This window comes from Gigantopelta aegis, chromosome 2 (genome assembly GCF_016097555.1).
Source record: "Gigantopelta aegis isolate Gae_Host chromosome 2, Gae_host_genome, whole genome shotgun sequence".
In the NCBI taxonomy this organism is placed as follows: domain Eukaryota; kingdom Metazoa; phylum Mollusca; class Gastropoda; order Neomphalida; family Peltospiridae; genus Gigantopelta; species Gigantopelta aegis.
In genome coordinates, this window is record NC_054700.1 from 18,034,770 (window position 1) to 18,061,474 (window position 26,705).

At 38.5% G+C, this 26,705-nt stretch overlaps 2 protein-coding genes across 3 annotated transcripts in view; one reads left to right on the plus strand and one right to left on the minus strand.

Annotated features, from left to right (window-relative positions):
• The window catches only part of LOC121387512 (fibrillin-1-like), a 38,176-nt gene extending 36,458 nt beyond the window's left edge, over positions 1–1,718 (plus strand). The window contains exon 26 of the mRNA XM_041518657.1: positions 1,119–1,718. Coding sequence (XP_041374591.1) covers positions 1,119–1,122 — 4 coding nt within the window. The 3' untranslated portion in view covers positions 1,123–1,718. The remainder of the gene's footprint in view (positions 1–1,118) is intronic.
• On the minus strand, positions 1,680–26,400 carry LOC121382289. 2 transcript variants are annotated; one of them, XM_041511861.1, is made up of 5 exons: positions 26,232–26,400; positions 7,847–7,924; positions 6,113–6,487; positions 4,465–4,842; positions 1,680–1,870 (listed from the first exon to the last, which is right to left on the minus strand). In XM_041511861.1, the coding sequence occupies exons 2-5, from the start codon at positions 7,905–7,907 to the stop codon at positions 1,764–1,766; spliced, it is 921 nt and encodes a 306-aa protein (XP_041367795.1). In that variant the 5' UTR covers positions 7,908–7,924; positions 26,232–26,400; the 3' UTR covers positions 1,680–1,763. The 2 variants fall into 2 exon arrangements, with proteins under 2 accessions (XP_041367795.1, XP_041367803.1); XM_041511869.1 differs by lacking the exon at positions 26,232–26,400 and adding an exon at positions 19,610–19,923.
• Positions 26,401–26,705: the final 305 nt, after the last annotated feature.

The following is a 26,705-nucleotide window of genomic DNA, read 5'->3' on the forward strand; positions in this document are numbered from 1 at the left end:
TGACCATAACCTAGTGGTAAAGCGCTCGTATGTAAAAAAAAAAAAATGTTTAACGACACAACTAGAGTATATTGATTAATTATTCATCAGCTATTTCATGTCAAACATTTTGTAATTCTGACACAGTCATCAGAAGAAACCCGCTAAATTTTTCCTAATGCAGCAAGGGATCTTTTACATGCACTTTCCCACAGACAGGATAGCACATACCACGGTCTTCATCCAGATGTCGCTCGTATGATGCGCGATCGGTCGACGATCTATTCAGCGAGCCCATTTAGTTATTTCTCGTTCCAGCCAGTGTTTCATAACTGATATAACAAAGGTTGTGTGTTATGCATAAATATAAGTAGATGTACGCGTTGGGAATGTGCAATGTAGAAAAAAACTTTTTTTTAAATTAATTTTAAATATTATAAAATAAATAAATCTGGTCAAGATTTTCTTTAATAACTATATGTATTTTTAAGTTGTCTTTTAGATGGATAATTGTTTTAAACATGTAATTTTTGGCATGTGAAATCAAAAGATATATATAGCGCAGTGCTAACCTATTTCTGAGAAAGACTATATTCTAATATAGTTTTGATTGTTAAGCTGTATCCTAACAGGTCGCGAGCGACTATTTTAGAAATCATTGATTGCAATTGCCGTATCCTAACCGAACGCCCCTGCGCGTGCTGTAACCCCACCGTGGTGCAGGGATGTAACATTCTCTTTGAGAATGGCCAATACAGCACAAATCCCCTTGTTTTCTTCGAGATACAATTGAAATTTTGAGTAAAAGTCAGTATCTATCTGTGATATTTGTATTTTTGCACAGTTGTTTACACTGTTTTTACTTAAATCTTGAATTTTTGTATTGATGTTGATCATCTCTTTATTTGTTTGCATTTACCATAGTTTGACATCCAATAGCCGATGTATTTTTCGTGCTGGGGTATCGTTAAACATTCATTCATTCATTCATTCCCAACCGAACGCGTGCGATGCGACATAATTATCGCTCGCGCCGCACGCGTGCGGTTAGGATACGGCGGTTAAAATCAATGATTTCTAAAATAATCGCTCAAGTCCGGTTACGATACAGTTTTACTCTTCTTCTTTTTTTATTTCAGGTAACATACATATCTGAGGGCCACAGATGAAGCTTGTATAATATATTATTGTTAACATATAGAGGATATAGAAGTAAACGGAGTCGCCAGTTATTATCAAAGTCTGTTCCATGTGAAATAAGAATGGAATGTTGCTGCCGGACTCCCGTGAATACACACACATGCACGTGTAACAGTAAAATATCAACATCCACTCAGGGGATTCGAACCACAGACACTCAGTACGAGAATCCAGCGCTCTACCAACTGAGCTAATAGGGAAATGTCGACTAGCAACTGCCAGTAGGAGCACTTTATACCAACACTACTACATACTCCCTCACCCCCGCCCCCACCGCCCTCAAGTGAAGCTACGTCCCAGAGCTGTGGGCCACGGACAGTTGAAATAAGAATGGAATGTTTCTGCCAGACTCCCATGAACACACACACACATGCACGCGCGCAACGCATGCACGTACCCACACGACCACATAAGCCATATTGCATTGTATTGTATCCGCATAGCCACGCACGTTTTAAGTATGTTGTTGAATCGCGCTCTGATATATGGACAAGTGACGATTGATTGTATCTGTTTATTAAAATGTAGTTCTGTTTAAATTATATTTTGCATTTTCGTTTTTATTAAAGATGAAGCACACACAATTATGAGTTAAAAACCACAACAGCAACAAGTTCGCAACAAATCAGGATGATGGCCATAACAAAAGGCAAAATGGACTTCGCACTGGATCTTGCTGGCTTGGATAACACTACAAATAAAAGTGGGGAAAAGAAACGATTTTAGTTGAAATAAATAATATTAATAAATTATAGCAAAACAAAAAAAAAGAGAGAGAGAGAGAGAGAGAGAGAGAGAGAGAGAGAGAGAGAGAGAGAGAGAAGGTGGAGGAGGAGGAACAACCCCTGCAATTGTCCACGGCAATCGGGCAATGCCGTGGAGTTTTTAATTCTCCACGGCACATGCACATGTTTGCCTTTGACTATATTCAAGTTATGTTTTTTTCAATGGAATGGGTTGGGGTTTTTTTTGCCGTGGTCATGTTCTTAATTGCAGGGGTCGAGGAACATGTGTTTTATACACTGGACACTTTGTTTAATCAAATGCAGGCCCGTAGGAATGAAATTTCAAAATGTCACAAGCTTTAAAGGAAGAATACATATATTCATTTTTGGATGGCCTAAAAACGCAATATCTTACCGTCTCAGGTGCGTCGTGGTGGGGGGGAGGGGAGGTTTTGCGGGTCAAAACCCCTCCTTGTTTCAGCTGATTTTCTTGTCTTTTTTGTTTTCAATATTTTCCGGGGGTGGGGGGGGCATTACTCGACCTTCCCGCATAAACTACGAACAGCCAAAGTCTAGACACCCCCTCCCCCCCCCCCCAGCCCCCACTCCCTACTAAAATTCCTGAACACGCGCCTACCTCTATAGAATATTTTGATTTCGTGCTTTTATCCAATTAATGTTCGCTCATGTTGCCATGCTGTCTCATGCTCAGTTGCTTGGACTGTCTGTCCAGGGCCCATATTTTCGAAGCGTGTGCTATAGTGACGTCACAACCTTCGATGGTTTTACGATTTAAATCGATGGCTTCGAAAATAGGGGCCCAGGACAGTGAGCTTAACAGTTAGATTTGTTTTGAAACAAAGTTTATATCTTCAGCTATTTACCTATAAAAAAAATTACCAAATAATTCCAATTACTAGTAGAATATTTTTATTGTTATTTTTAGGAGGGGGATCTTGAGTGTGTCACACACACATTAACTTGTGAAGCCACTGTTTAACTTTTACGTGTACACATTCAACAAACTGGGTTTTTTATAACTTTTTGCAGACAGCTAACAAAAGAACAAAGATGGTGACCATGCTATATTTAGCCACAAATTATTTGGAAAAACCTCTCTTGTCGTCCAGTACAAGACTTAAAAACTATTATTCTTGAGTTAATTATGGAAATAATATGCATGTGATCGATTAATTTGTAGTTATTTATTACAAATAAATGTGAGAAAGAAAACAAATATTGAAGTTGGACCTTTAAGGCGATGTCACACGATAAAACTAGTAGTCACGTGGTCCTCTCGATATTGATAGGTTTTTTATTCCCACAAACTGGGATTGATATCTATCAGTAGGGCCATTGGGCTATTTCTCGTTTCAGCCAGTGCATCACGACTAGTACATCAAAGGTTGTGGTATGTGATATCCTGTATGTGGGATGGTGCATATAAAATATTCCTTGCTACTGATGGGAACATGTAGTGTGTTTCCTTTCTAAGACTTTCAAAATTACCAAATCTTTGATATCCAACAGCTCTAGTGGTGTCGTTAAAGAAAAGAAACTAACTTTTAAAAACTTTTTAACAGAATATATCCCGACAGAAACTATTTAACTGCAAGGAATAATTAATGATGGTGTGCTACCTTGTCTGCGACTGTCTTTCCATCAACATTGTCTTTGATCTGCGATTTTCGAACCTATCTTAGCGTTACGATATCGTAAACCCGTCGTAAGTTATGACGTCACTACAACCCATGCAGTAATGACGTGAGTCTACGATGGTAAATTTTCGAAGCTATCTTAGCTCTTACGATATCGTAAAACCGTCATAAGTTATGACGTCACTACAACTTATACGCATGCAATACCGACGTCATAGCCTATGATGGTTTGACGATATCGTAACGCTAAGAAAGCTTCAAAAATCAGGTCCCAGGGCCCGTGCTTATAAAACTTAAAGTCTAGACTTGAATAAAGTCCAGACTTTAACGTAATGCTATTTGAATGGCGTTGCCATGACGTTAAAGTCTGGACTTTATGAAAGTCTAGACTTTAAAGTTTATAAGCACGGGGCCAAGGCTCTTTGTTTCCTTTTAAGCGAAATTTAAAAAACGGTCTGAGGAGTACCACACGACCATTTACCGTCGGTGGGCCCTTTGGGCTATTTTTCGTTCCAGCCACTACACCACGACTGGTATATCAAAGGCCGTGGTATGTACTATCCTGTCTGTGGGATGGTGCATATAAAAGATCCATTACTACTAATGGAAAAATGTAGTGGTTTTCCTCCCTAAGACTATATGTCAAAATTACGAAATGGTTGACATCCAATAGCCGATGATTAATAAATCAATGTGCTCTAGTGGTATCGTTAAACAAAACAAACTTTTAACTCTTAGACTACATGCCTAAATTACCAAATGCTTGACATCCAATAGCCCATGATGGTATGTATGACTTTCGTTTGCCACTGTCACGTCCCCTATGATTATAATAAATCAATGTGCTCTAGTGGTGTTGTTAAACAAAACAAAAACACCCCAAAATGTTAACGACCACTTACTGTGGCTCTCCATTGTGAAAGTGTTGCTACCTTCCCCGTCCCACTTGAAATTGTCGGAAAGCGAATTGTGGTGGCACTTCCAGTCCGTGACATCGTCCCTGGTTACTTTTCCGATGATCAGCTTGTACCGCTTGGTGGTGGAGGTCTGTTCGCTGGTTCCAGCGCCGCAGATTAGCGAGTACCCCCTGTAGGCGTGGACCGCGACGCAGCCGCCGCGTTCCATCTGAAAGAGTACCCCGGGCGTCTCGTGTTCAAAGGGCTTCCGTCTGAACACCACGTAGTAGCGTAGGGTGTCCGCTCGGCTCACGATGCAAGTGAGCGTGTACGGGCGGCCAAGTACTGCGTAACGTTGAGATCCAACCAGGCGGAATGAGAAATCTAAACGAAAAATTGGAAAACAAAATGCGGCATGAGTTCGACCCGTACCCTCTTTCAATGCCAGACAATGGTTAGGCTAGTTTTAGTAATAGGGTTAGGGTTAGTCTTTAGAGTCTTTGATGTAGAGGGGTCGGACCGAACTCTTTCATATATGGTTTCACCTCATCCTTTGCAAGCTGGTTTTAGTCAGTCGGTAGAGCCTATGGCCTCAGAGCTGGTTTAAGGATCCGCGGAGCTTGTAGCACAAATAACAGCGGGGAACCCTTCCCAGGATATATATTGTGCAACCCTCGGGAAAGAGGGAAAAAAAATTACCTGGGGAAAATAAATGTACACATCACCGCGGGACCCCCTGAAGCGCGGGAACGGTAGCACGTGCTATTAGGACAGATCGGCTCTGACTGGCCGCTATGGACTGAATCTTGGACTAGGATGGGGGGTTATATTGTATTTTTGTTTCTATATAGGTTTTTTTTTGGGGGGTGGGGGTGGTGAAAGGGGTGTGTATAATCCCAACCAATACTTCATGACTTGTACACTGGGCTAGGATGAGGGTTTTTCATTAAAAAAAAGTGAAAAATGTTAGAAGACCCTATATCCTATATAGCACGTTCTTTTCCTATATAGCACTACGTAGCCCAGTGGTAAAGTGCTCACCTGATGAGCCGGTCAGTCTGAGATCGATCCCCGTCAGTGGGCTCATTGGTCTATTTCTCGTTCCAGCCAGTGAACCTCAACTGGTCTGTTGGATGGTGCATATAAAACACCCCTTGCTACTAATGGAGAAATGTTGCGGGTTTCCTCTGTAAGACTATATGTAAAAATTACCAAATATTTGACATCCAATAGTCGAACGTCTAATAAGTCAATGTTCTTTAGTGGTGTCGTTAAACAAAACAAACTTTTTGACGAATTTTCGAAGCTATCTTAGCGCTGCGATATCGTAAAACCACCGTAGGCTATGACGTCACTATGGCGTGTGTCGTTGTGAGGTCATAGCTTAATAAGATGTTTGGGGGTTTCTTATATTGGAGCGCTAAGATTGCTTCGAAAATCTGTAGCTATCGTAAAACCATCGCTTGCTATGACGTGTGTTGTGACATCATAGCTTACGATGTTTGGGGTTGTTATATATATATCGTAGCGCTAAGATTGCTTCGAAACTCTCCAGCCTGCGCCCATATCTTCGAAGCAATCTTAGCGCTGCGATATCGTAAAACCATCGTTGGCTATGACGTCACTATGGCGTGGGCCTCGATTGATTACTTACTGTTAGCCCGCAGGTACAGTATTTCACTGCCTGTTCCACTCCATTTGTAATTGTCTGCGGGCTTGTTGTGACTGCACAGCCATCCAGTGAGATCGTCCCCGGAAACCTTCTCGATCGTCAGCCTGTACACCTTGGTGGACGACGACTCCGTGTCCGTTCCGGCGAAACAGGACGTCGTGTAGCCTATCTGATCCTCGGTGGTACACCCTCCCTTTTTCTTCTGTTTGATTACCCCAGGCATATTCAGTTCAAAGGGTTTTCTTCTGAAAACCACGTAATCTTCCAGGCCTGCCGCCTGTGTGACGTAGCAAGTGAAGGTGTATGGTTCGCCTAAAACTGCTTTAGGGGTGGACCAATCCAATACGAACTTGTAACCTTTAAATAGAAGTATATATAGAGAGGATTCGTCACGAGTAGGTTTTTAATATGGAAAATATCAACATCTTTATATCAATATCAAATATCTATTTTTTAATTTTTTTAAATAGATAATATAACAACTACATCAGTGGCCATTTATCTCCAGTGGCGATCTAAAGGGGGATTCCAGGGGCCCGAGCAACCCCCCTCCCCCTCCCCCCCAAAAATAAAATAATAATAATAATAATAATAATTTTCAGACAGTTATATTTTTAGTTTCTTTTTCTTTCTTTTTTCTTTTTCTTTTTTTCTTTTACGTTGGAGAATCCGAGAAATCCCTTTGGGAAAGTTTGTGATCTTTGGCAACATGTCATTGGGCCCCCACCTAAAATGAATTTTCTGGATCCGTCACTGATCTTAACAACGAGTTGTTTCAAAACGTATCTAACTTTGGGTTGAATGAATGAATGAATGAATGAATGAATGAATGAATGTTTAACGACACCCTAGCACGAAAAATACATCGGCTATTGGGTGTCAAACTATGGTAATGCAAACAAATAAGGTGATGATCAACATCAATATAAAAATTAAAGATTTAAATAAAAACAGTGTAACTCGAAAGGGTCAAATACATTGCAACGCTCGAATCGAAAACGAAATCCCGAGGTCGATCATTTTCTCGAGAACCTACAGGGTTCGAGCCAACGGCATTAAAGGCGCAGACCCTAGTTTCTGCCCGTAAAAATGGACACTGAGTTTAGTTAATCTTCAAACATGCAACACATTTGAATACGGTTATAACAGAGAGAAGCTAAAGTCTGTAATGTTTAAATGGGGAAATACCGGCTAAAAATAACTAGTGCTCGTCTCAATAACCATTACTTCTCAGACGAACGTGCGTTTTCAGAATTATGAAAAATGAAGTTTGGAGTACTGCAAAAACCTGGATGACCAAAACCACTTCAGGTGTACGAAAATTAATATTCTAAATAATAAAATGTAAGTACTTCTAATTTAAATGATCAAAAATGGCTTTAATATTGACAAACATGTCACAGTGTTTAAAAACTAGGGTCTGTCACTTTAAACTATGTATCTGTTCATATGTAAATATATCTGTATCTATCTACTATCTATATTTTTAGCTGTCAGTCTAGCTATCTAACAATCGTGATTTAGCAGGCACATGTGTAGGGGGAGGGTTTCGTTTGTAAAAAAAACACCTGGTAAAGACATTTTTTCTCAATATATTTTCCGGGGGACCATGTCTCAACCTTCTATAAACTTTCAGTCGCCAGTCTAGACTCACCCCCTTGCACACGCACATATTTAGACAACAAAATAAACATCAAAACAAAGAAAACAAGTTACCTTTCACAGAATTAAGAGCAATGAGAAAGATGAAGACTGTCAGTCCGGGGTTAATATACATTTTGGAAAGACCTATGCCTGTAAAAATAAATTATAAATAAATAAATAAATAAATAAATAAATAAACAATTAGGAGATAACCATATGGAGTTTTTAGATTTGCGGGTGTTATTGTCTATTTGATCCCGCATATGTCATTTCTGACGTCATTAGCTTTCCGGGTGTTATTTTCATTTGATTCCGGAAAAAGAATGTAATTAACCAATCACAATACAGAACACACCCCAGTCAGTTTACAATATCACGTGACTCAGAAAACCGACGTTCATAGCTGCATTCACGTTAGTTTTGTACTCATGTTATGGACAGAACTCTCTGGCGAAACTAGAGGTTGTGTCCACGACAGACGTGCTTGAACAGTTCTCTGGTGTAAGCATGCCAAATATTACCCACACCTATACACCGACAGTTTTGTACTACTTTCAGCAATGCAATAGTTCGTTCAGGTTGTTTTCTTTTATTTAAAATTAACAGAATAACTAATTAGTGTTGAATTTGTGAATGTTAATCACAATGTTTGTTGTTGAAAGAATATGCAGACATTTCAACTAATGTTCAAACTGAAAATCTTGAGAGAAAATTAAAAAGGAAAATACGTCGGGAAAAGGTAAAGTCACGGGCCGTAACAGCTGTCTATAAATAACGGGGTCACTGGGCCATATTTACTGCCCTGAATAATCGTTTTGGATCGGGAGATGGGGGCAGCTGATGATGATGAAAGGGGGCTTGAACGCCGAAGGCGCCAGGCGCCGTCTATTTATAGGCATTAGGTCATGGTGAGGTGCAATACGCTGTTGTTCTATAAATAAGTACGCGTCAGTGGCTAGTTCAGATCAGGTCACGCTGTAGTAAATACACGCTATCGGCTGAAAACCAGGGCCCGGTTGTTCGAAGCCTGGGTTAACTTAATCACTGATTAACACTAACTATGAGTTAAATTCCTTAACCCAGGGTTGGCTAATCACTGGTTAAAAAACCGTTGCTGAAACACACTTTTAACTCTGGGTTAGCAAACTCAGGGTTAGTTTTCACTAACTCAGGGTTAGTCTTCAATAACTCAGGGTTAAGTGCAGTTAACCAATCAGTGTAAAGTAAATGTACTTCCTGTTGTCAACATTAAATTTGCCTGTCCGTACTGCTAGTGCTTCTGTAATTTTCAAAAATGAACAGCAATAAACAGGAAAGGTGAGCAATACGATTTGCTGATAATGTTAGATAACTGTAGATTATGATGCGTAAAATATTGAGACAATTAGTGAAAACAATAAGACAAAAACTAGTGGGAGAAGGCAGTTGCAAAAACATGGCACATTATATTACTAGGGTTGATGACAGGACATTGCGGCATCATCGTTTTGGTTTCGCACACAATAAATAAATCACATATTACTGTAATATTTTATATGTTATTTTAACAGCTTGTATAGTTTTTAGCTTTCATCATTTAAGCTTTGCTATACATTATGAAAAAATATAAATATACTAAGTATCCTTGTCTGATCAATGTGGAACAGACAATTGTTTTGACAGAGGTTGAAGATTACCTAGAAAGCTATGATTTAATTTTAATTTCAATGACGTCAGTATTGGAATGACATCACTTTACATGTTCCTACAATAATAATAATAAACTAATCTAGATATTTTTTTTTTTTTTAAAGTAATGTTTTATTTAACGACGCACTCAACACATTTTATTTACGGTTATATGGCGTCAGACATATGGTTAAGGACCACAAAGATTTTGAGAGGAAACCCGCTGTCGCCACTACATGGGCTACTCTTCCGATTAGCAGCAAGGGATCTTTTATTTGCGCTTCCCACAGGCAGGATAGCACAAACCATGGCCTTTGTTGAACCAGTCATGGATCACTGGTCGGTGCAAGTGGTTTACACCTACCCATTGAGCCTTGCGGAGCACTCACTCAGGGATTGGAGTCGGTATCTGGATTAAAAATCCCATGCCTAGACTGGGATCCGAACCCAGTACCTACCAGTCTGTAGACCAATGGCCTGCCACGACGCCACCGAGGCCGGTACAATTTTTAAAAGGCTCAAAATCTTTCAGCTGCAATAATTTAGGAAATTATACCGTTTGATTAAAATGGACCTCAAGTGAAATGTTTGATATTGTGTGTAAAAAAAAGGCTGACCTTGAGCTAGGAATGTCTGATATTTCACCCCCAAGTTAGTTCGCCCCATACCATTTCGACCCAAACACATGACCAGTTAGCCCAACAAAACAAAGTTCTGTTCGCCTCCACTTGGGGTTTGGTGTATCTGTTCTTGAACGACAATAAGAATAAACAAACATGAAACACACTACGTGTATTATACAACTAGGTAAAATAAGTTTAATGTCACGTAGAAAAACAAATCAAATTATATTTTGGTCCTTACTTTAAATAAAATGTATAATATTCATATATTAGTACACGTATATATGTAATGCAGATTTTAATAAGCTGGAATGAGAGATTGCCCATTACGGCCGTGACACGACAGGTGCTACTAAGTCAAAAGCCCTTCGATATACACCGACGAAACTGCCGTGCTGATAATTACTAGTTAACTGTAAATTAATCATTACATGCATTTCCTGATGACGTTTATCTTCTTGATACTTAATTACTAATAACCGCAAATGACCCCATTCGTTAATCTCACTGGTAAAGAAAAGGCATAGAAATACAAATAAATTTTGCACTGTTAATTCTAAAACTGTTACTTGATCACGATGAGTATCTTTTCGTGACCCATAGCTAAATGGCCGATTATAAGCTTTGATTTTTACGTCAGTCAAATAGTTACTCATTCGTGTAATTTTCTAGAAGCCCTGCGCCCTTTCTCATGATGAATAAATTCAACATATCAAGATGTCGAAATTATAAAATAATATTGGGTTACAGTTGAATCTCGTTGGCTCGAACCCCGTCGGTGCTCGAGAAAGTGTTCGACCCATCGGGTAGTTCGACCGAACCATTCGGTCAACATCGGATATTTCCGTAACATAAGTTAGAAAGTTGAATTAGATAGGTGTCAGGACGTGTTCGTGTATACAGATATATGCTGTAATTGGTATAGTAACACCGGTAATAATATAAATAAAATACAAATTTGTAACATTAATTTGTCGAATAACATTCATTGCGCGCGCGCACACACACACACATACGTGCGCGCGCATACATACAACAGGCCTACATGCATATTATACACCGTGACACGCATACACATACACACATAAACATACACACATAAACATGTACGTCATCGCGTTCATGTAGAATATCACTGATAAATGATATGGTGATAAAATAAGGAAGTGAAACTTAAGTTTAGTATGTTTAGACTTTCATGTTTGTATATTACGTTTTAACATTGTTTCACTAACGATTCAAGCGGTAGAGAGTGATACAAGACAGAACTTAACTAACCCACGATGCCATCACAAACAACTCAGACTAGGTTTAGGAATTGTGCATCCATGTGTTTTTGCTGTTTCTTTTAAATGCTAGAACACTGAGATGTGTGCCCAGGATAGCTTGATTGAACTTTAATGGGATATAAACACGAAAATAAAGTTGAACTGAACTGAACTAGAACATGTCTTAATGATGCTATTTTCAATTTACCTACCGGCCTCAGTGGCGCAGTGGTTAAGCCATCGGTCTCCAGGCTGGTGGGTACTTGGTTCGGATCCCAGTCGAGGAATGGGATTTTTAATCCAGATACCGACTCCAAACCCTGAGAGTGCTCCGCATGGAAAACATTCTTTGTGATCGTACTTAATTTCTGTACATATGTAACCCCTACTGACGTCAAACATCAGTGGTTCCAATTCTAGCCACATGTAAAGCGCCCCTATTATGGGAAGGGTCTACATGGAAATATAATTAAGTAGAACAAACGCAAAACAATTTATTGCAATTTATTAAATTGTATTTACGCAAACAAGAAAATCAGTTCATTTTCATTTTTGGATTATCAAAGCTAAATACAGTTTTGGTTGGTTGGCTCTTATTTATTCTTTAACACTCGGATATTATGTTCAATTAAAAATAATAATAATAATCACAAAAAGAGAGAAAGAAAGAAAAAAAGAAAGAGAACGAGAGAAAGAAATTACAATACTTACGATAAAATTTAATAACAAAACACAAGTGACTGAATAATTTGATTTATAAAACAACAATAACCGTGGCCGAAACGTCTGGGGTCGAATGTGTAGCGGGGCCGAAACGTCTCGAAAGCATTAGATACATACTAGTATTATTCGAATCCGGATCGTTTCGCCCTAAAACCATTTCGAACTCTGCGTTGTTTCGCCCTTAATCCTATTCACCCAGAGTTGGTTCGCCATAAATCTCATTCGTACCGAGTCGTTTAACCTCAGCTGGGTATGTAGTATATTTAATAAGAAACCACAGCACATAGTAGTATGCAGTGTGACTGTTCATAAATTAATTATTAATGTGAATACATTGTCTGTATATTATCTAAGGCATGTACGTATTTCATGTATATGGCTTGAGTAAATGATACTGGAAATAAACAAAATTATAATATTATTTTTATCTGTAAATATAAACACGCAATGTGTGACATCTAAAAATCAATGGATATAGGACAAATCAATAAATAAATGTACTTTATTAACAAAATAAAAATGAGTGCGAATCGAAACATGGGGCGAAACGACTCGGTTAGAGGTACGACTCGGGTGAAATAGTAATAAGGGCGAAACGACCTGTTACCATATTATTTTGGTAACTGCAAACTTAAACATTTTATCAATGTGTTATATAACAAAATATCAGAGTGAAAGGATTTATTAGAAATTACTCCGATTGTGTGATGCAGAAGCCCTTGCCGCAGTGATGATAGCTGAGTACCTCGCCCTGGTAACGTTCCCGCCGAGGCCAATTGTTTGATTGGTATCACGGTTCATCGAAAAGGCACCGTGACACTAGCTATACTTGAAAGATTTTTACCGACAGCCGCTGGCTGAACACACAATATGACAGGTATGGCAGAGAAAGGATTGCTTGGCTAGTGTCGCGATTCTCCGAACCATCTATAACTCGTTCCGCCTAAATTATTATAATCCAAAGGTTGTAATAACCAAATGCGCAAGCGTGGCAATTGTTGGTCCTTTTCGGTGGTTTTCCATTTGATATTTGATGTATCACCAGTTCGAAGGAAATATAGCTAATAACACAACACAGAAGGGACCGATAATTTAGTTCGAGCGAAGCCTTATAGTCGACTCTAGACGTATTCGACCCATCATCAGTTAATATACGGGTTTACCGGACAAAAAACTCGGGACTTCGTTTTTGGTTCGAGCGTTGCGGTGTGATCGACCCTTCTGAGGTCGTGCAAACGAGATTCTACTGTATTTTGTTGTTATCTTTAAATGAAAAATAAATCAAGGCTCCCTCTTGTTAAAAAAATTCGCCCTCTCAAAATTTGTGAGAGAAGTGACTTCGCTCTATTTGGACCTGGCGTGAGGCATGCATAATTTCCAACTTTCACCAAAATCATCTTTATTTAATATTGGACATATTAACGGGGGAGGGGATGGGGGCGAACTCAGAAATAGTTGAGACAGCAAAACATATATTTAAAAAATCGGAGAATGGGTCTACTGAGGTTATTCGATCCTATGACGCAACTACCTCAGGCTCGCGCTCAACAGACTAAGCTAGATCCCGCCTGGGAAAACTGGGAGCGAACTGACTTGGGGCGAACTGGCTTGGGTACGAAACGTCTGGTACCTTTGATGAATGACTTGGATCATGTGTTTTAATTCTTCATACTGTTATTTAATGGACAATTTAATGATAAGAGACGGTTAATACAGATCGATGTGTTTCCCGATACCCTCCCAATCTGAAAATAAAATCAATGAACCTGCTATTCTACGTCATTAATAATTTTGTCGCGGGAATTTGACGTCTCTGTAATTTATGCCGATACTCTATTTCAGCACAATTTTACATTTAAAACGCATCTAAACATACAAATGGAATCAAATTCGCCACTCTTAATCACTGGTTAGGCATTTAACCACAGGTTAGAGCTGCTTTAACTTTAACCCAGGGTTAGGGTATATTTAACTCATGGTTAGCGCTAACCAACGTTCGAACAACGCATTTTTCAATCGGTGATTAAATTTAACTCTGGGTTAGGCACTTAACCCAGGGTTAACGCTAACCCAGGTTTCGAACAACCGGGCCCAGGTTACTGTTGTTGTGTATGCACTTTACTGTTTTAGCCAGATACTGGTTTAAATCAACTAATACAGCGTTTGTTTGATACAAACAACTACATGTCCTCTCATCCCCTATTCTCTACTCTCAATGTCAGTTTTAGGTAAAATGAAGGACGAGCTCGCGGGATCTGTCACGGAAGTGTTTGTAGGTCTTAGACCGAAAATGTATTCAGGGGAAAGAGAAAAAAACAGCTAACGGTGTTAGCAAAACTGTGATCAAAAAGGTTCTGAGGCACAACTTGTATAAGAAATGTCTGTTTGAACATTCCCAACTGAGACATAACATGAATAATATTCAGAGTGTGAATCATCAGCTGTACAGTGTAGCCACCAACAAGATAAGTTTATCTCCATACGATGACGAACGTTATGTCCTTGAAGATGGATTTCATACTCTAGCCCATGGACACTACCGTACTCGGCACAGAATTCAAAATTAGGTTAGAAACCTCCTGTACATACTATTGGTATTGTATATAAGAACCACTTTATACCTTATAATGTTTTTCATGTATATACATGTTAACTGGGTTTTTTATATTGTCTACTCTTAATAAAATATATTTTGTACAAAATGTTTGATCGTGTAATAAACTTAGCTTCTTCAATGCCTTTTTTGTTTGTTTTATTTACCTTTAATAAATTAATATATAAAAGAGAACTGCTTGAGTATCACAATTTTATTTCTTCAACATGCTAATATTATGATGCTTATCAAGGGTAGAGAGAAATTCCCGACAGTATCTTACATATGAACATACACAAAACTATTTATTCAGTGTCTGTATCATCATCACTTTTTCCATCTTGCTCACTATCTAAATCCTCAATCTCGGAAATATCCACATGCGATAGTATGTCTTTTACAATGGGTTTCATCCACACTTTTATTTTAGTTGAGAGTATCTCGGGGTCTGTATCTGGATTCACCGTCTGTGCTTTGTGCAAAATGGGTCTGAAGAGAGGTCCATCAACAAAATAGATCAAATATATAACCATAAGACTGATTCGACCAATAAAGTATCTTCCCAAAACATTTCCAACTTTCTTTCTATCCAACTTTCTGACTTTCTTTTTCTTCATATTCTTTTTTCTTATTCATAATCTCATCCTGACACATCTCCATTGTACGTTTCCATAGACTTTGTATTCCTTTCACCTCACGTTCTTTATCTTCTTCACTGGTTACATCACCTTTGTTAGGTTCTTCATCCAGTTTTGCTCGTTTTCTTAAAGGTTCACCCCCATTTTCGGAACACCAAGTTCTGACGTGACGTTAGAGGTCATGATTATTTTCAAACATAAGACCACACTCATCGCACGAAGGCATGTTAATATCAATGACTACAGAATCACTATCACCAATTTCCTTACAACCGTTTGAAGTAACCTCCTTGTCGTGTGTGATCTTCTCTGGCTGGGCGATAACATCCAACTGACGTGATTCCTAAATTGATGGTTCTTTTATAGCTTGTTGAGAAACACTGTCATTAGTATCTAAAACATTGGGTTTCAATCTCTCCTTCTCGAAGTTTGAAGGTCGTAAATCAATAGTCAGATTTCCATACGGTCTTTGAACAGCTGCCTCATAAATTGACATAAAACGGACAGCATTGTTGGGATAAATTCTCCTCGGAAACAAGTTCACCTGTTGTCTATCTACAGGCGAATTAAACTGAGTCTCGTAATGAGAGTTCAGAACAATGTCACGTGATTCATTGCCTCTTGGAAACAGGTTTTGTAACAGTAGAAAATTAATGACATTCTTGTGATGTGACGTTCTTGTAAACAGTTGAGAGGTACGTTTGTCATCCTTGGCCTCGGCCATGTGATCATCCAGAACTAATACATTGTTGTTGCGTGCATCAAAGAAATTGTCGTCTTGAAGGTTGTAAGGAATACCTCTCACAAACTGGACTTCGGGCATGGTCTCGCGAATAGCATCATAAAGGGGTTGCCACTCGTTGTAACACCATATTATGTTGTTAGGTACTGGCTTGATGAGTCCTTTCCAAAGTATATGGTACATAAACATCGTCTTCCAGTGTGCGATTTTGGTTTCAAAAATTAAAGTGCCATAAGGACTCCCTGTTTACAAATCTTGAGAGCCCGCCAACAATCCAGCGAGCCCTACAGCGCGTCATAATATACACTAGATTTTTTTGCAAATGGTATACTAGCAATCTCGTTCTGAAATGTGATGTATTTATGAAACTCGGCTGTTACTCTATATGTACTAAATGTTGAAATGATCTGAAATAGGATTAATAAAACTTGCAAACAGTTATTAATTACACAGGATAGTACATACCATGCCCTTTGATATGCCAGTCGTGGGGCACTGGTTGGGGCATGGCAAAAACCAATCCGAAAATGGGTCCACAGAGGAGGTTCGATCCTAGAACCAAAGCACCCCAGACGAACACCCTACGAGTCTATCGACTGAGTTAAACCTCGCCATAATCTTAAAATTAATGCAAATGATAATTTCCATTGGCAAATGTCAGATTAAAATTTAATGGAGACTTGCATACATGTATTGTTAAAATAAAATACCTTAACAGTAATTTAAAGTTTGTTTTTGTTTAACGACACCACTAGAGCACATTTATTAATCATCAGCTACTGGATATCAAACATTTGGTCATTGTGACACGTAGTCCGAGGAAACCTGCTACATTTTTCCATTAGTAGCAAGGGATCTTTTATATGCACTTTCCCACAGACAGAAAAGCACATAGTACCATGGCTTTTGATATAACGGCCGTGGAGCACTGGCTTGGGTGGTTAATAGTAATTATGCATGAATCATGCTACCTTATATAATTAAATCTGTGGACATTTTAAATTAAAAAGATTTACCTGTACACCGAGTACACTGCAGTAATCAATAAGTGTCAGTTATGGGCATTGAAATTATCAACATCAAATATTAAATGAAGTTTTTAAAAAAAATTCAATTATATGTAAATTATGTAATTGAATATTAATCATAATGCATTAAATTAAAGGCAAAATAAAAAAATAAAACAATTATTCCACACTGGACACAATATTCCAAATTTATTTCAGACAATTTAATATGATGCTGTAAATGGAAAAATATCTGTGCAGTACTAGTGAAACCAAAGTTTGAAGTTGGGTTGCCTTTCCATTAAGCTGTATCCTAACCGACCATAACGACAGTCTTCTTTTTAAAATTGTTATCAACAGCTGAAACCGCCAAGTAAAAGTTGTTTGATTATTTAATATATAGATGTCGCTCGTGTCGCGAGACAAAAATAGAAATAATTCCTATCGGTATTGTGTCGCGCGCTCGACTACGTAAATCTGTCGCGCCGTACGCGTGCGTTTAGGATGCAACAATTGAAATCAATGGTTTAGTTCGATTTTATTCCCATGGCCAGCTGTGCCGGTGGCATGAGGGAAAAATCGAATAACACTGTATCCTAACCGGACGCTGCGTCGCGCCGTACGCGTGCGGTTAGGAAAGAAAAAGAAAGAAAGAAATGTTTTATTTAATGACGCACTCAACACATTTTATTTACGGTTATATGGCGTCAGACATATGGTTAAGGACCACACAGATTTTGAGAGGAAACCCGCTGTCGCCACTACATGGGCTACTCTTCTTTCCGATTAACAGCAAGGGATCTTTTATTTGCGCTTCCCACAGGCAGGATAGCACAAACCATGGCCTTTGTTGAACCAGTTATGGATCACTGGTCGGTGCAAGTGGTTTACACCTACCCATTGAGCCTTGCGGAGCACTCATTCAAGGTTTGGAGTCAGTATCTGGATTAAAAATCCCATGCCTCGACTGGGATCCGAACCCAGTACCTACCAGCCTGTAGACCGATGGCCTAACCACGACGCCACCGAGGCCGGTGCGTGCGGTTAGGATACGGAGATTGAAATCAATGGTTTCTAAAAAAAAAAAAAAATTATTCATTGATTTGTCCTATATCCATTGATTTTTAGATGTCACACATTGCGTGTTTATATTTGCAGATAAAAAAAATATTATAATTTTGTTCATTTACTCAAGCCATATACATGAAATACGTACATGCCTTAGATAATATACAGACAATGTATTCACATTAATAATTAATTTATGAACAGTCACACTGCATACTACTGATGTGCTGAGGTTTCTTATTAAATATACTACATACCCAGCTGAGGTTAAAACGCTGAGTACGGTATGTTGATTTCGCCTAGCTTCAGCTGACAGAAAGTAAACAGCTGATAAAGCATTAATATCCAAAGACAGAAAATTACCTAATATTTAGTAATGAATAATGAATAAACAGAAGAAAAAAAGACTTCAAAACTATAATAAATATATTTATTTTGTGGGGTGAAACGACTCGGGTACGAATGAGATTTAGGGCGAGCCAACCCTGGGTGAATAGGACTAAGGGCGAAACAACGCAGAGTTCGAAATGGTTTCAGGGCGAAACGACCTGAATTCGTATTACTAGTTCACCAGAGTCGTTTTGAACAGGGTCGATTCGTACCTCTAACAGAGTCGTTTCGCCCCATGTTTCGATTCGCTCTAGTTTTTATTTTGTTAATAAAACTAGGCCTCAATGGAAATGTACTAATCATGCTGCAGGCGCATGTGCAGAAAAATTAGATCGACTGGCTGGCGAAGCAAGTGCCGCAGGCGCAAATTAGATCGACTGGCTGGCGAAGCAAGTGCCGCAGGCGCAAATTCGATCTTATCATCTTATAGAATACTAAACGGGCTTGTCTGTCATACCATTTTTATGAAATGAGTGAACAGTTTTGGTATCTGACAAGCGAAATCGAGTCAGATACCAACACTGTTCACAAGTTATAATAAAGAACTCTAATCTTGCACAGATATTCGTTAAGTCTCAATTTAAAATAATAACAACCGTCAAATTATGTTTTAATTAATTAACCCGATCAAAAATTTAAAACTGTAAAAGCAAAACTTTTGAAAAATTAATGTCCTCTCGGAGCATGTCTGTTTAAAAAAAAATCTCTGTAACGAAATTGGCCGATTTATTCCGAATTACTTTTACGATTATTACTGACCGGAAAGCAACGAATGGGTTATCGAAACTACTAAATTTCCACGCATGGAAAGCGAAAACTAGTACCATGAATTTGCATGAAATAACGGAAAATATCGCGATTTGAGACTGTCGTTTTCATGGGTTTTAAAATATGTTGCATGTGTCATTTAGAAAATTCAATTTCATTTGTACAAATTATATTTAAGAGCCATGCGGGCCCGTATTCTTGGCAAGCCAGAGAGTCCGACATGATTTTTGCGAGCGCCGGGCTCCCGGACCCGCCTTAAAATCGCACACTGTCTTCCCACAGTCACTAGGGCCCACACAAACGACATTGGAAGGTATAGTAAAGTAAAACTGTTCTTCATATGGTACCTGCTGTACTTGCATCCAAGTGATGGTAGTGGTGGTGGTGGTGGTGGTGGTGGTGGATGACTAGTCTGTCTATGTCTCAGCATGGCATCCCACCTCGAAAACGTTTTCTCACAATCTGAACACGATGTGAACCCCATGATGCTTGACTTCAAACTGAACTCGAACGAAGTAGTTAGTGCTATTTATATATGTTGGATATCTGTTTCTGGTATCCAACTGTTGAACTTTTTAGGATAGCTCATCCACTTGACAAACACCTCTTTTTGTCCTCTCCTCTTTCTTTGCTTAAGCACTTTCTCCACCTTCCAAATGCTGTCATTTGTTTTTAAAACTTGTTGTAACTCATTTTCATAGAAACTACCTTGAATGGAATCGCCTGCATAATCTTCCAACTGGTAGATGGGAAACCCATCTCTATAGTATATCCTCTTAATGATAAATATTTCTTCAATCCACTTTTCTTGATAATCTCGTTGAAAGGTGTATCTCAAATGAGACATTCTCACTTGGTCTCCCAGTTTGAATTTAAATAGTTTCTTGCTAGGTTTTGACTTTGTTTTCAAATGATTAATGTACTGTTCTTTCCACACAGTAGCTTCATTTCCCTCATCTATGTCTGAAGGGGATCGTTGGTTTAATGACCTGTGTGGTCTATGATTATAACCATCTACTAGATCTTGGAGAATATCGTAATTCACATGAAACATGTCGTATACCCTCAGGATAATTCGGAATGTTTTCAAATTATTTTCAAATCACTGGCATGATTCTGCAAGTAAGGTTTTGATTGGTGGATATGAGCTCCAACTGGCTGCGGTTAGATCCACATGTAATAGTGGAGCTAATTTTAATTAGATTGTTTAAACCAGTTCGCTGGCTAAAACAGTAAAGTGCATACACTACAACAGTGACCTGGTTTTCAGCCGATAGCGTGTACTTACTACAGCGTGACCTGATCTGACCTAGCCACTGACGCGTACTTATTTATAGAACAACAGCGTATTGCATCTTACCATGACCTAATGTCTATACATGGACGGCGCCTTCGGCGTTCAAGCCCCCTTTCATCATCATCATCAGGCAGTGGCGGATCTAAGGGGGGCTTAAAGGCCGCCACCCCCTCCCTAAATTTTGCGAGTTATATTTTCATTTCCATTTTTCATTTTTTACGTTAGAGAATCAGAGGAATCCCTTCTGGAACGGTTGTGGTCTTCGGCCACATGTCATTGTCTCTTCCCTAACCCCCCACCCCCACCTTCCTCAAATGGATTTTCTGAATCCATCACTTGAGGAGGAGGGGGGCTATATTTATTTAAATGGTTACATACTACAGACATAATCCAAGGCGGTCCCAATAACACATTGCTACGTTCGATTCGGACTACCACAGGACATAAAAAAAAAGAGAAAAAAAATGTGTTATATATTTTAGATTAGCCTATGCACTGCTTATATGGCAAGAAACACATTTTACTACCCCCAAGTTCAGCCAGCGAACCTTTCGCTAACATTTACGAACTATTTGATTGGTTCCCGACATGGTCATTCGGATTACCGTGAAGTGCATAATCCAGTCTAGCGGACGTTTTTCTGCTCGGTCTGGCTGAACGCAGCCTACGTCTCACAGTGTTCACAGAGAAAAGTATCTTTGAATGCTTAGGTGCGCCGATATATTTCAAATAATTTCTTTCATATATGAATCATATAAAACTGGCATACATTGGACAACATAATATAGTATTTATAATGGTTACATCAGATATATGAATGAATGAATGAAATGAATGAATGTTTAAAGACACTCCAGCACGCACCCATATATAGTTAGTGTAAAAAAACAACAACAACAACAAACAAAAACAAACAAAATTATATACAGAACAACAATAAATATAACAACAATAACATAAATATACATTAATTACATGAAACAGGCAGGCCTGTACGCAGGGGGGGGGGGGGGGGTGCGACAGGTGTGTACGCACCCACCCCCACCACCAATTACTGAAGGTCCACTTTTCTCTATTAAATTTAAATAATGTTACGTAATCGTTGTTGATTTGAGGGGTTATTTTTATGTTGATTGGTCCCATCATGAGCAATTCGCACCCACCCATTAAAAATCCTGCGTACGGGCCTGCCGGGACTTCTAGAATTTTTATAAAATCCACTAGCCATGGGATCAGTAATTTTAAAAATTTACTAGCCACGATTAAAAATGCAATAGCCCTACTTTACTTTACTTTACTTTACTTTACTTTACTTTAAAGTAAATACAATTTTACTAATAGTAATAATCAGATATGTCACCTAAAGAAGGAGATAGAGTTTAAAAACACTTTAAGATTGGGGAGGTAGGAGTGGGGCCAGGATATTCATATTTACAAATTAGACTTAAAAGCAGCATTTGACAAAAAAAATTACTAGCCGTCGGGCATGTTAATAGTAGTTACTTACTAGCCCAACGCTGAATATCACTAGCTACGGGAGTGGGGCTACCATAATCTAGAAGCCCTGCATGAACATCACAATGAATAAAATGTATGTGTTAATTCAAATTGATGATGTGGTAGATGATCTGGTAAGTTACTTTTGCCTATGGTTGAGCATTTCAAAACAGAATTGACCAACAACTGGTGTTACCTGTTCTGGGCTGTCAAACAGGAAAACGCCGTTTATCCAACAGATTTCTTATATTCCTTCCCACAGGAAACGCCTTTTTTATACTATGGAATTTACTATAAGTTATTTATTTCTAAGCCGATTGTTTTATAAATTGTACACAAAAATAGTTAGTTTTTTGTAGGTTTTTTTCCCCCTTTACATTTTTTCTTATGTCAAACCAAACTGAAAATATTTACAAATAATCATGTCCCATTTCCCATAAATAAGACATGCTCGGGCTTCTTTTTTTCTTCAGGATTTGGTCCAACACAGAGAAATCTGAGAAATTACGTTTTGTGGTTCAAAATGGCCGAAAACAAAATGGCGGCAAATTGCCTGATAAAAAGTATGTAACTGGTATCCCAACGATCTTTATAGGATTTGTTTTGGCATTAACATATATGTGGATACATTTCATTTATAAACATTTATGTTGAAAATCTGAAAATTTAGTTTTATGGTCAAAATATTTTTTTAAACAAGATGGCGGAAAACAAAATGGCGGCCATTTGTCATAAAATTTATAAAATCGACATCCAAGTCTTATGAAGGGCATTATTTGTTACCATAAATGCAAGATATCGCAACATACCACACAAATGAATCCAACGTGTGTGGTATGATTCAAGATGGCCTCCATATCATAAATAAATGCAATGGGGTGAAGGTATCGCCAAAAACGAAGACTGTTTAAAAATACATTACTGTTTATTTGATTTATAGCATCAGGAGTCTTCCTACTAATTTTACAAACTCTAGAAGCCAAATCAGATGGTATTCTTAGGTTATTCATGATCATCCGTAAGAGTCCATTCACTGCTGAAGGTGATGGAAGGTCTAGAGTGGTACATGTAAGCGTGCTTTTTATGGCAATGAGATGAAACAAACAGGCTCGTCTGAGAACACTACGGTTTGAACCTTTTAGTTTCCCAGGTAGAACATTTAGTACTTTGTCTATGCTCTTGACTGTCAGGTCATACACTTTACAAATTGTCAAAAACATTCATATTTGTTCTCAGTAACCACCATTTTTGTTTAGAGTTGTTTAATTTCCTTTGAAATACTATAACATGTCATATAAAATATAGTTTTGCATCTCGGAGCATGCTAAGCAACCAAACTCAACAGTCTGCAGCTGGAACTTAGAGGTGTGTTCCTAAATTCAATATTATATTGATAGGAATGGTTTTCTAAAATTTGTCTAATTGTTCCATGGATATTTGACATGTGAAAAAGCAAAAACCAGCAAGACATCAGTGTCTTACTAATATGTACAACACTATTTAGTCAGATAATGCATTCATGAACTACTTTTCTGGTATCTCATTCCTCGTTGTTGGTCTTTATTGTTCAACATTTATCTCAGTGTTACAATTCTACACGGCATCTTCCTCAGTGACCCCACCCACACACTCACCCATTTTGCATTCAATGCACCACCCAGGACATCCAGATGTTCCAACGGACGAGTGTGCCACCACCGACTTCTACCTCCACCCCAAAGACGACGACTCCGGTGCAGCGGTCAATAACGACCGCTCCCGTCGAGTCGCCACATGGACTTGTTGTTCCGGCGGCGAAAATGAAGGCGACATCACCGACCACCCAGCCAGCCAAGACAAAGCCGCTGCCGGAATCCGCTCCCCCTGCTGACGACGAATGGACCATTGCCATCAGTGGACTTCGCCGTCACCTCCATCAGTACATGCAGGGGGACACGCTCGAACCACGCCTACTTCGGGGAGGATTTCTTAACACCAGCTGGAAACCAATGGAGGACGGCAGCAGTTTTGAGCTCCACTCCAAGATCTTCGGTGGAACCAAGGGAATAGTCGTCACGCACAGAAGGGACCAGACCTACAGGCAGTGCATCCTGTTTTGGGAACTCGACAACAGATCGATCCACAGGATGCTCAAAGCGGTCTGCGGCCCCGACTATTCCCTGGTGGTCAGACATCTCCAACAACTTAGGAAACAGCTGCCGTCACTCCGAGACACTCCAAGCTCCCCGAAGTAGACCAACCTTACCTAGGACAGGTATCCTCCTTTTTGGGCTTAGTTGGACTTTAAACGTTTTCGATCGAGCTTCAAAATTCTTATGTTTATTTTTTTATAAATAGTCCAACGCAATTTACTTTGGCGCCCGTTCAATTGCTCAAATCACCCTAAAACCTTTTCGGCCGAGCAGTCAAACTTATTTTTGGGTTTAAATTTCTAGTCCGGACATGATGTTAGGTGCAGGTATTCTCTGTAGTTATAGGTTTTCCTAGTTAGACCCGAAGGAACCGAAATTCAGCCAGTCAGAACACGGCCCATTTTCGGTGGCTACTAGTCGGTCCGCGCAGTCGCTGGACGTAACTAAATACTTATTCAAAATTCTGTCCACTTCAAACTCACCCCCCCCCCCCCCTTGTCCTAGACTCAGTCACTGGCAAAGGCCACAGACTAAGCCCATGACAGGCGTGCGTGAAGCCTTCGTGGCATATATGCACGTTAAAACGTATCAACAACAACAACAACAATGCAGTCTTAAAACAAAGTTTTAAAGAGGAAATTAGTTAATTTAACATTGCTTTCTGTTCAGTATGAGACATTGGCATCCTTCTCACGGGTTTGTATATCTCTAATTTGTTCATTTAGTTTGGTTAACAGACTTGTAGCAGTGAAATATAACATTTTGTTCCCTTCGTGTTTTGGACTTTGAACCAATGCCTGTCCGTCAACAATCAAGACTGACTTTCCAAGTAATGTCTCAGGTGTATCTCTGGATCTTGAGTTTGTTCAAACTATGGGCTTTGGTATTGGTAGCAAGTCATTCTTTACGATCAGCACAATATTCACTTCCTGGCCGGCTTTATATGCTGTAAATAGTCTGCGTGAAATTTCTTATTCAACTCAAGGATTGTACCTGAATTGAATTTTGTGCTATGGGCCTTTTGACCATAAAATTACCACAAACATTAACAAAGGATTTCATGCAACAACTGTTGAGCATCTGCATGATAGACAGTGCACCATCGACTAGTTCATGTCATCATACATATGTATCTATAAAACCATGGCAACATGTACCAATAGGAGAAGAGATACCGCCCTTGTAAACATTGAAACCATTCATCAAAATGTGAAATCAGCATTCTAGTTAATAAGAACAATAAGAATATACACCGTTGTCATACAAATATTTATTTTAATCAGAATGTATGTATGTTTGTTTGCATGTATGCATGTATGTATGTATTTACATTGTTTGAAAAAATAGATGTTTTCTTTTTCTATTCTAATATAGGTTTGCTGAATACAAATAAATATTGTCTCTGTAAAAAAATTACATTTAATGGGGTCAGAATATGAGCGTCTACAAAATTATTTTTCTGTCGAAAATACATTGTATCCAAGTATAAAAGCGTGTTTTTGTTTTCGTTATTTTGACTACATAAGCATTATTCTTCAACACGTTTTTTGGATTCAGCATATTTATTATTTAAATTTGTTTAGAAAAGTATGTTGGATACAATCCTAGTTCATCAAGATAAACTCGACACCATTCGAGTATATCTTGATGAACTAGATACAATCCTAAAAAAAATGATTGCACAAAAATAAATAAAAACATGGTCTGCGACACTCTATTATACTTAAATACAATGTATTTTCAACACAATCCTTATTTCGTATGCTACTATTTTGTTTTTGTCATTTTGTCATAAACGAAATTTTTCAGATGCTAAACACATTTTATTGGATTCAGCACCCCCAAATTAGGATTAAAAAAAAGTATATTTGATATACTCCTAAAGAAATGCTCGTACATCGATAAAAAAAAGAAGAAAAGAAGCGCTTTTCTTGAAAATGGAACCGGACTAAAAAAAGACATTTTTGTAGGAGGATGAGACAGATTATAGACATAATAATATTATGTATCGATGTAGTATAGGCCTATATATGTTTCCCATACCTTGAACAGCTGATTATGCTTTTCCGATCTTGGATGCATAAAGCAGGGAAATATTTAACTTTTCCTAAGAATTGTCAACAAAACTTTATTTGCTCTACTAAACACAGCAAATATTACGTCGGCATTGACTCGGAAAACGTCGTACGTAAGGCTATTAGCCCATGACGTCATTTTGACTTTCAACGGATTAGGCATAGGCTACAGTCAACTAAAATAATACTAGGCCTAAATTCTTGGACAATTTATTTTTCACTATGAATGTATTTAATCATGTTAAATTTAAATATGACGAAAACAGAAAATCTCAACCATAAAAAATTTAATTGAAAAATGTTTCAAACCGAATCCCGTATGAAAAAAAGTGGCGGATCTGTGCCCGCGGGTCCCGCTGAAGACAATGGTCCTCTTTCAGAAATAAATACAGTTTTATACATATGGAGTTTCTGGTGGTGCAAAAACAAAATAGAAAAGGTC

Coding starts and splice junctions, on each gene's coding strand:
- LOC121382289 (XM_041511861.1), bottom strand. CDS start 7,907: ATGTATATTAACCCCGGACTGACAGTCTTCATCTTTCTCATTGCTCTT. Junction 4,843..6,112: donor ACTGTACCTGCGGGCTAACA/GTAAGTAATCAA, acceptor TTTTTCGTTTAG/ATTTCTCATTCCGCCTGGTT. Junction 1,871..4,464: donor TTTCACAATGGAGAGCCACA/GTAAGTGGTCGT, acceptor TTTTATTTGTAG/TGTTATCCAAGCCAGCAAGA.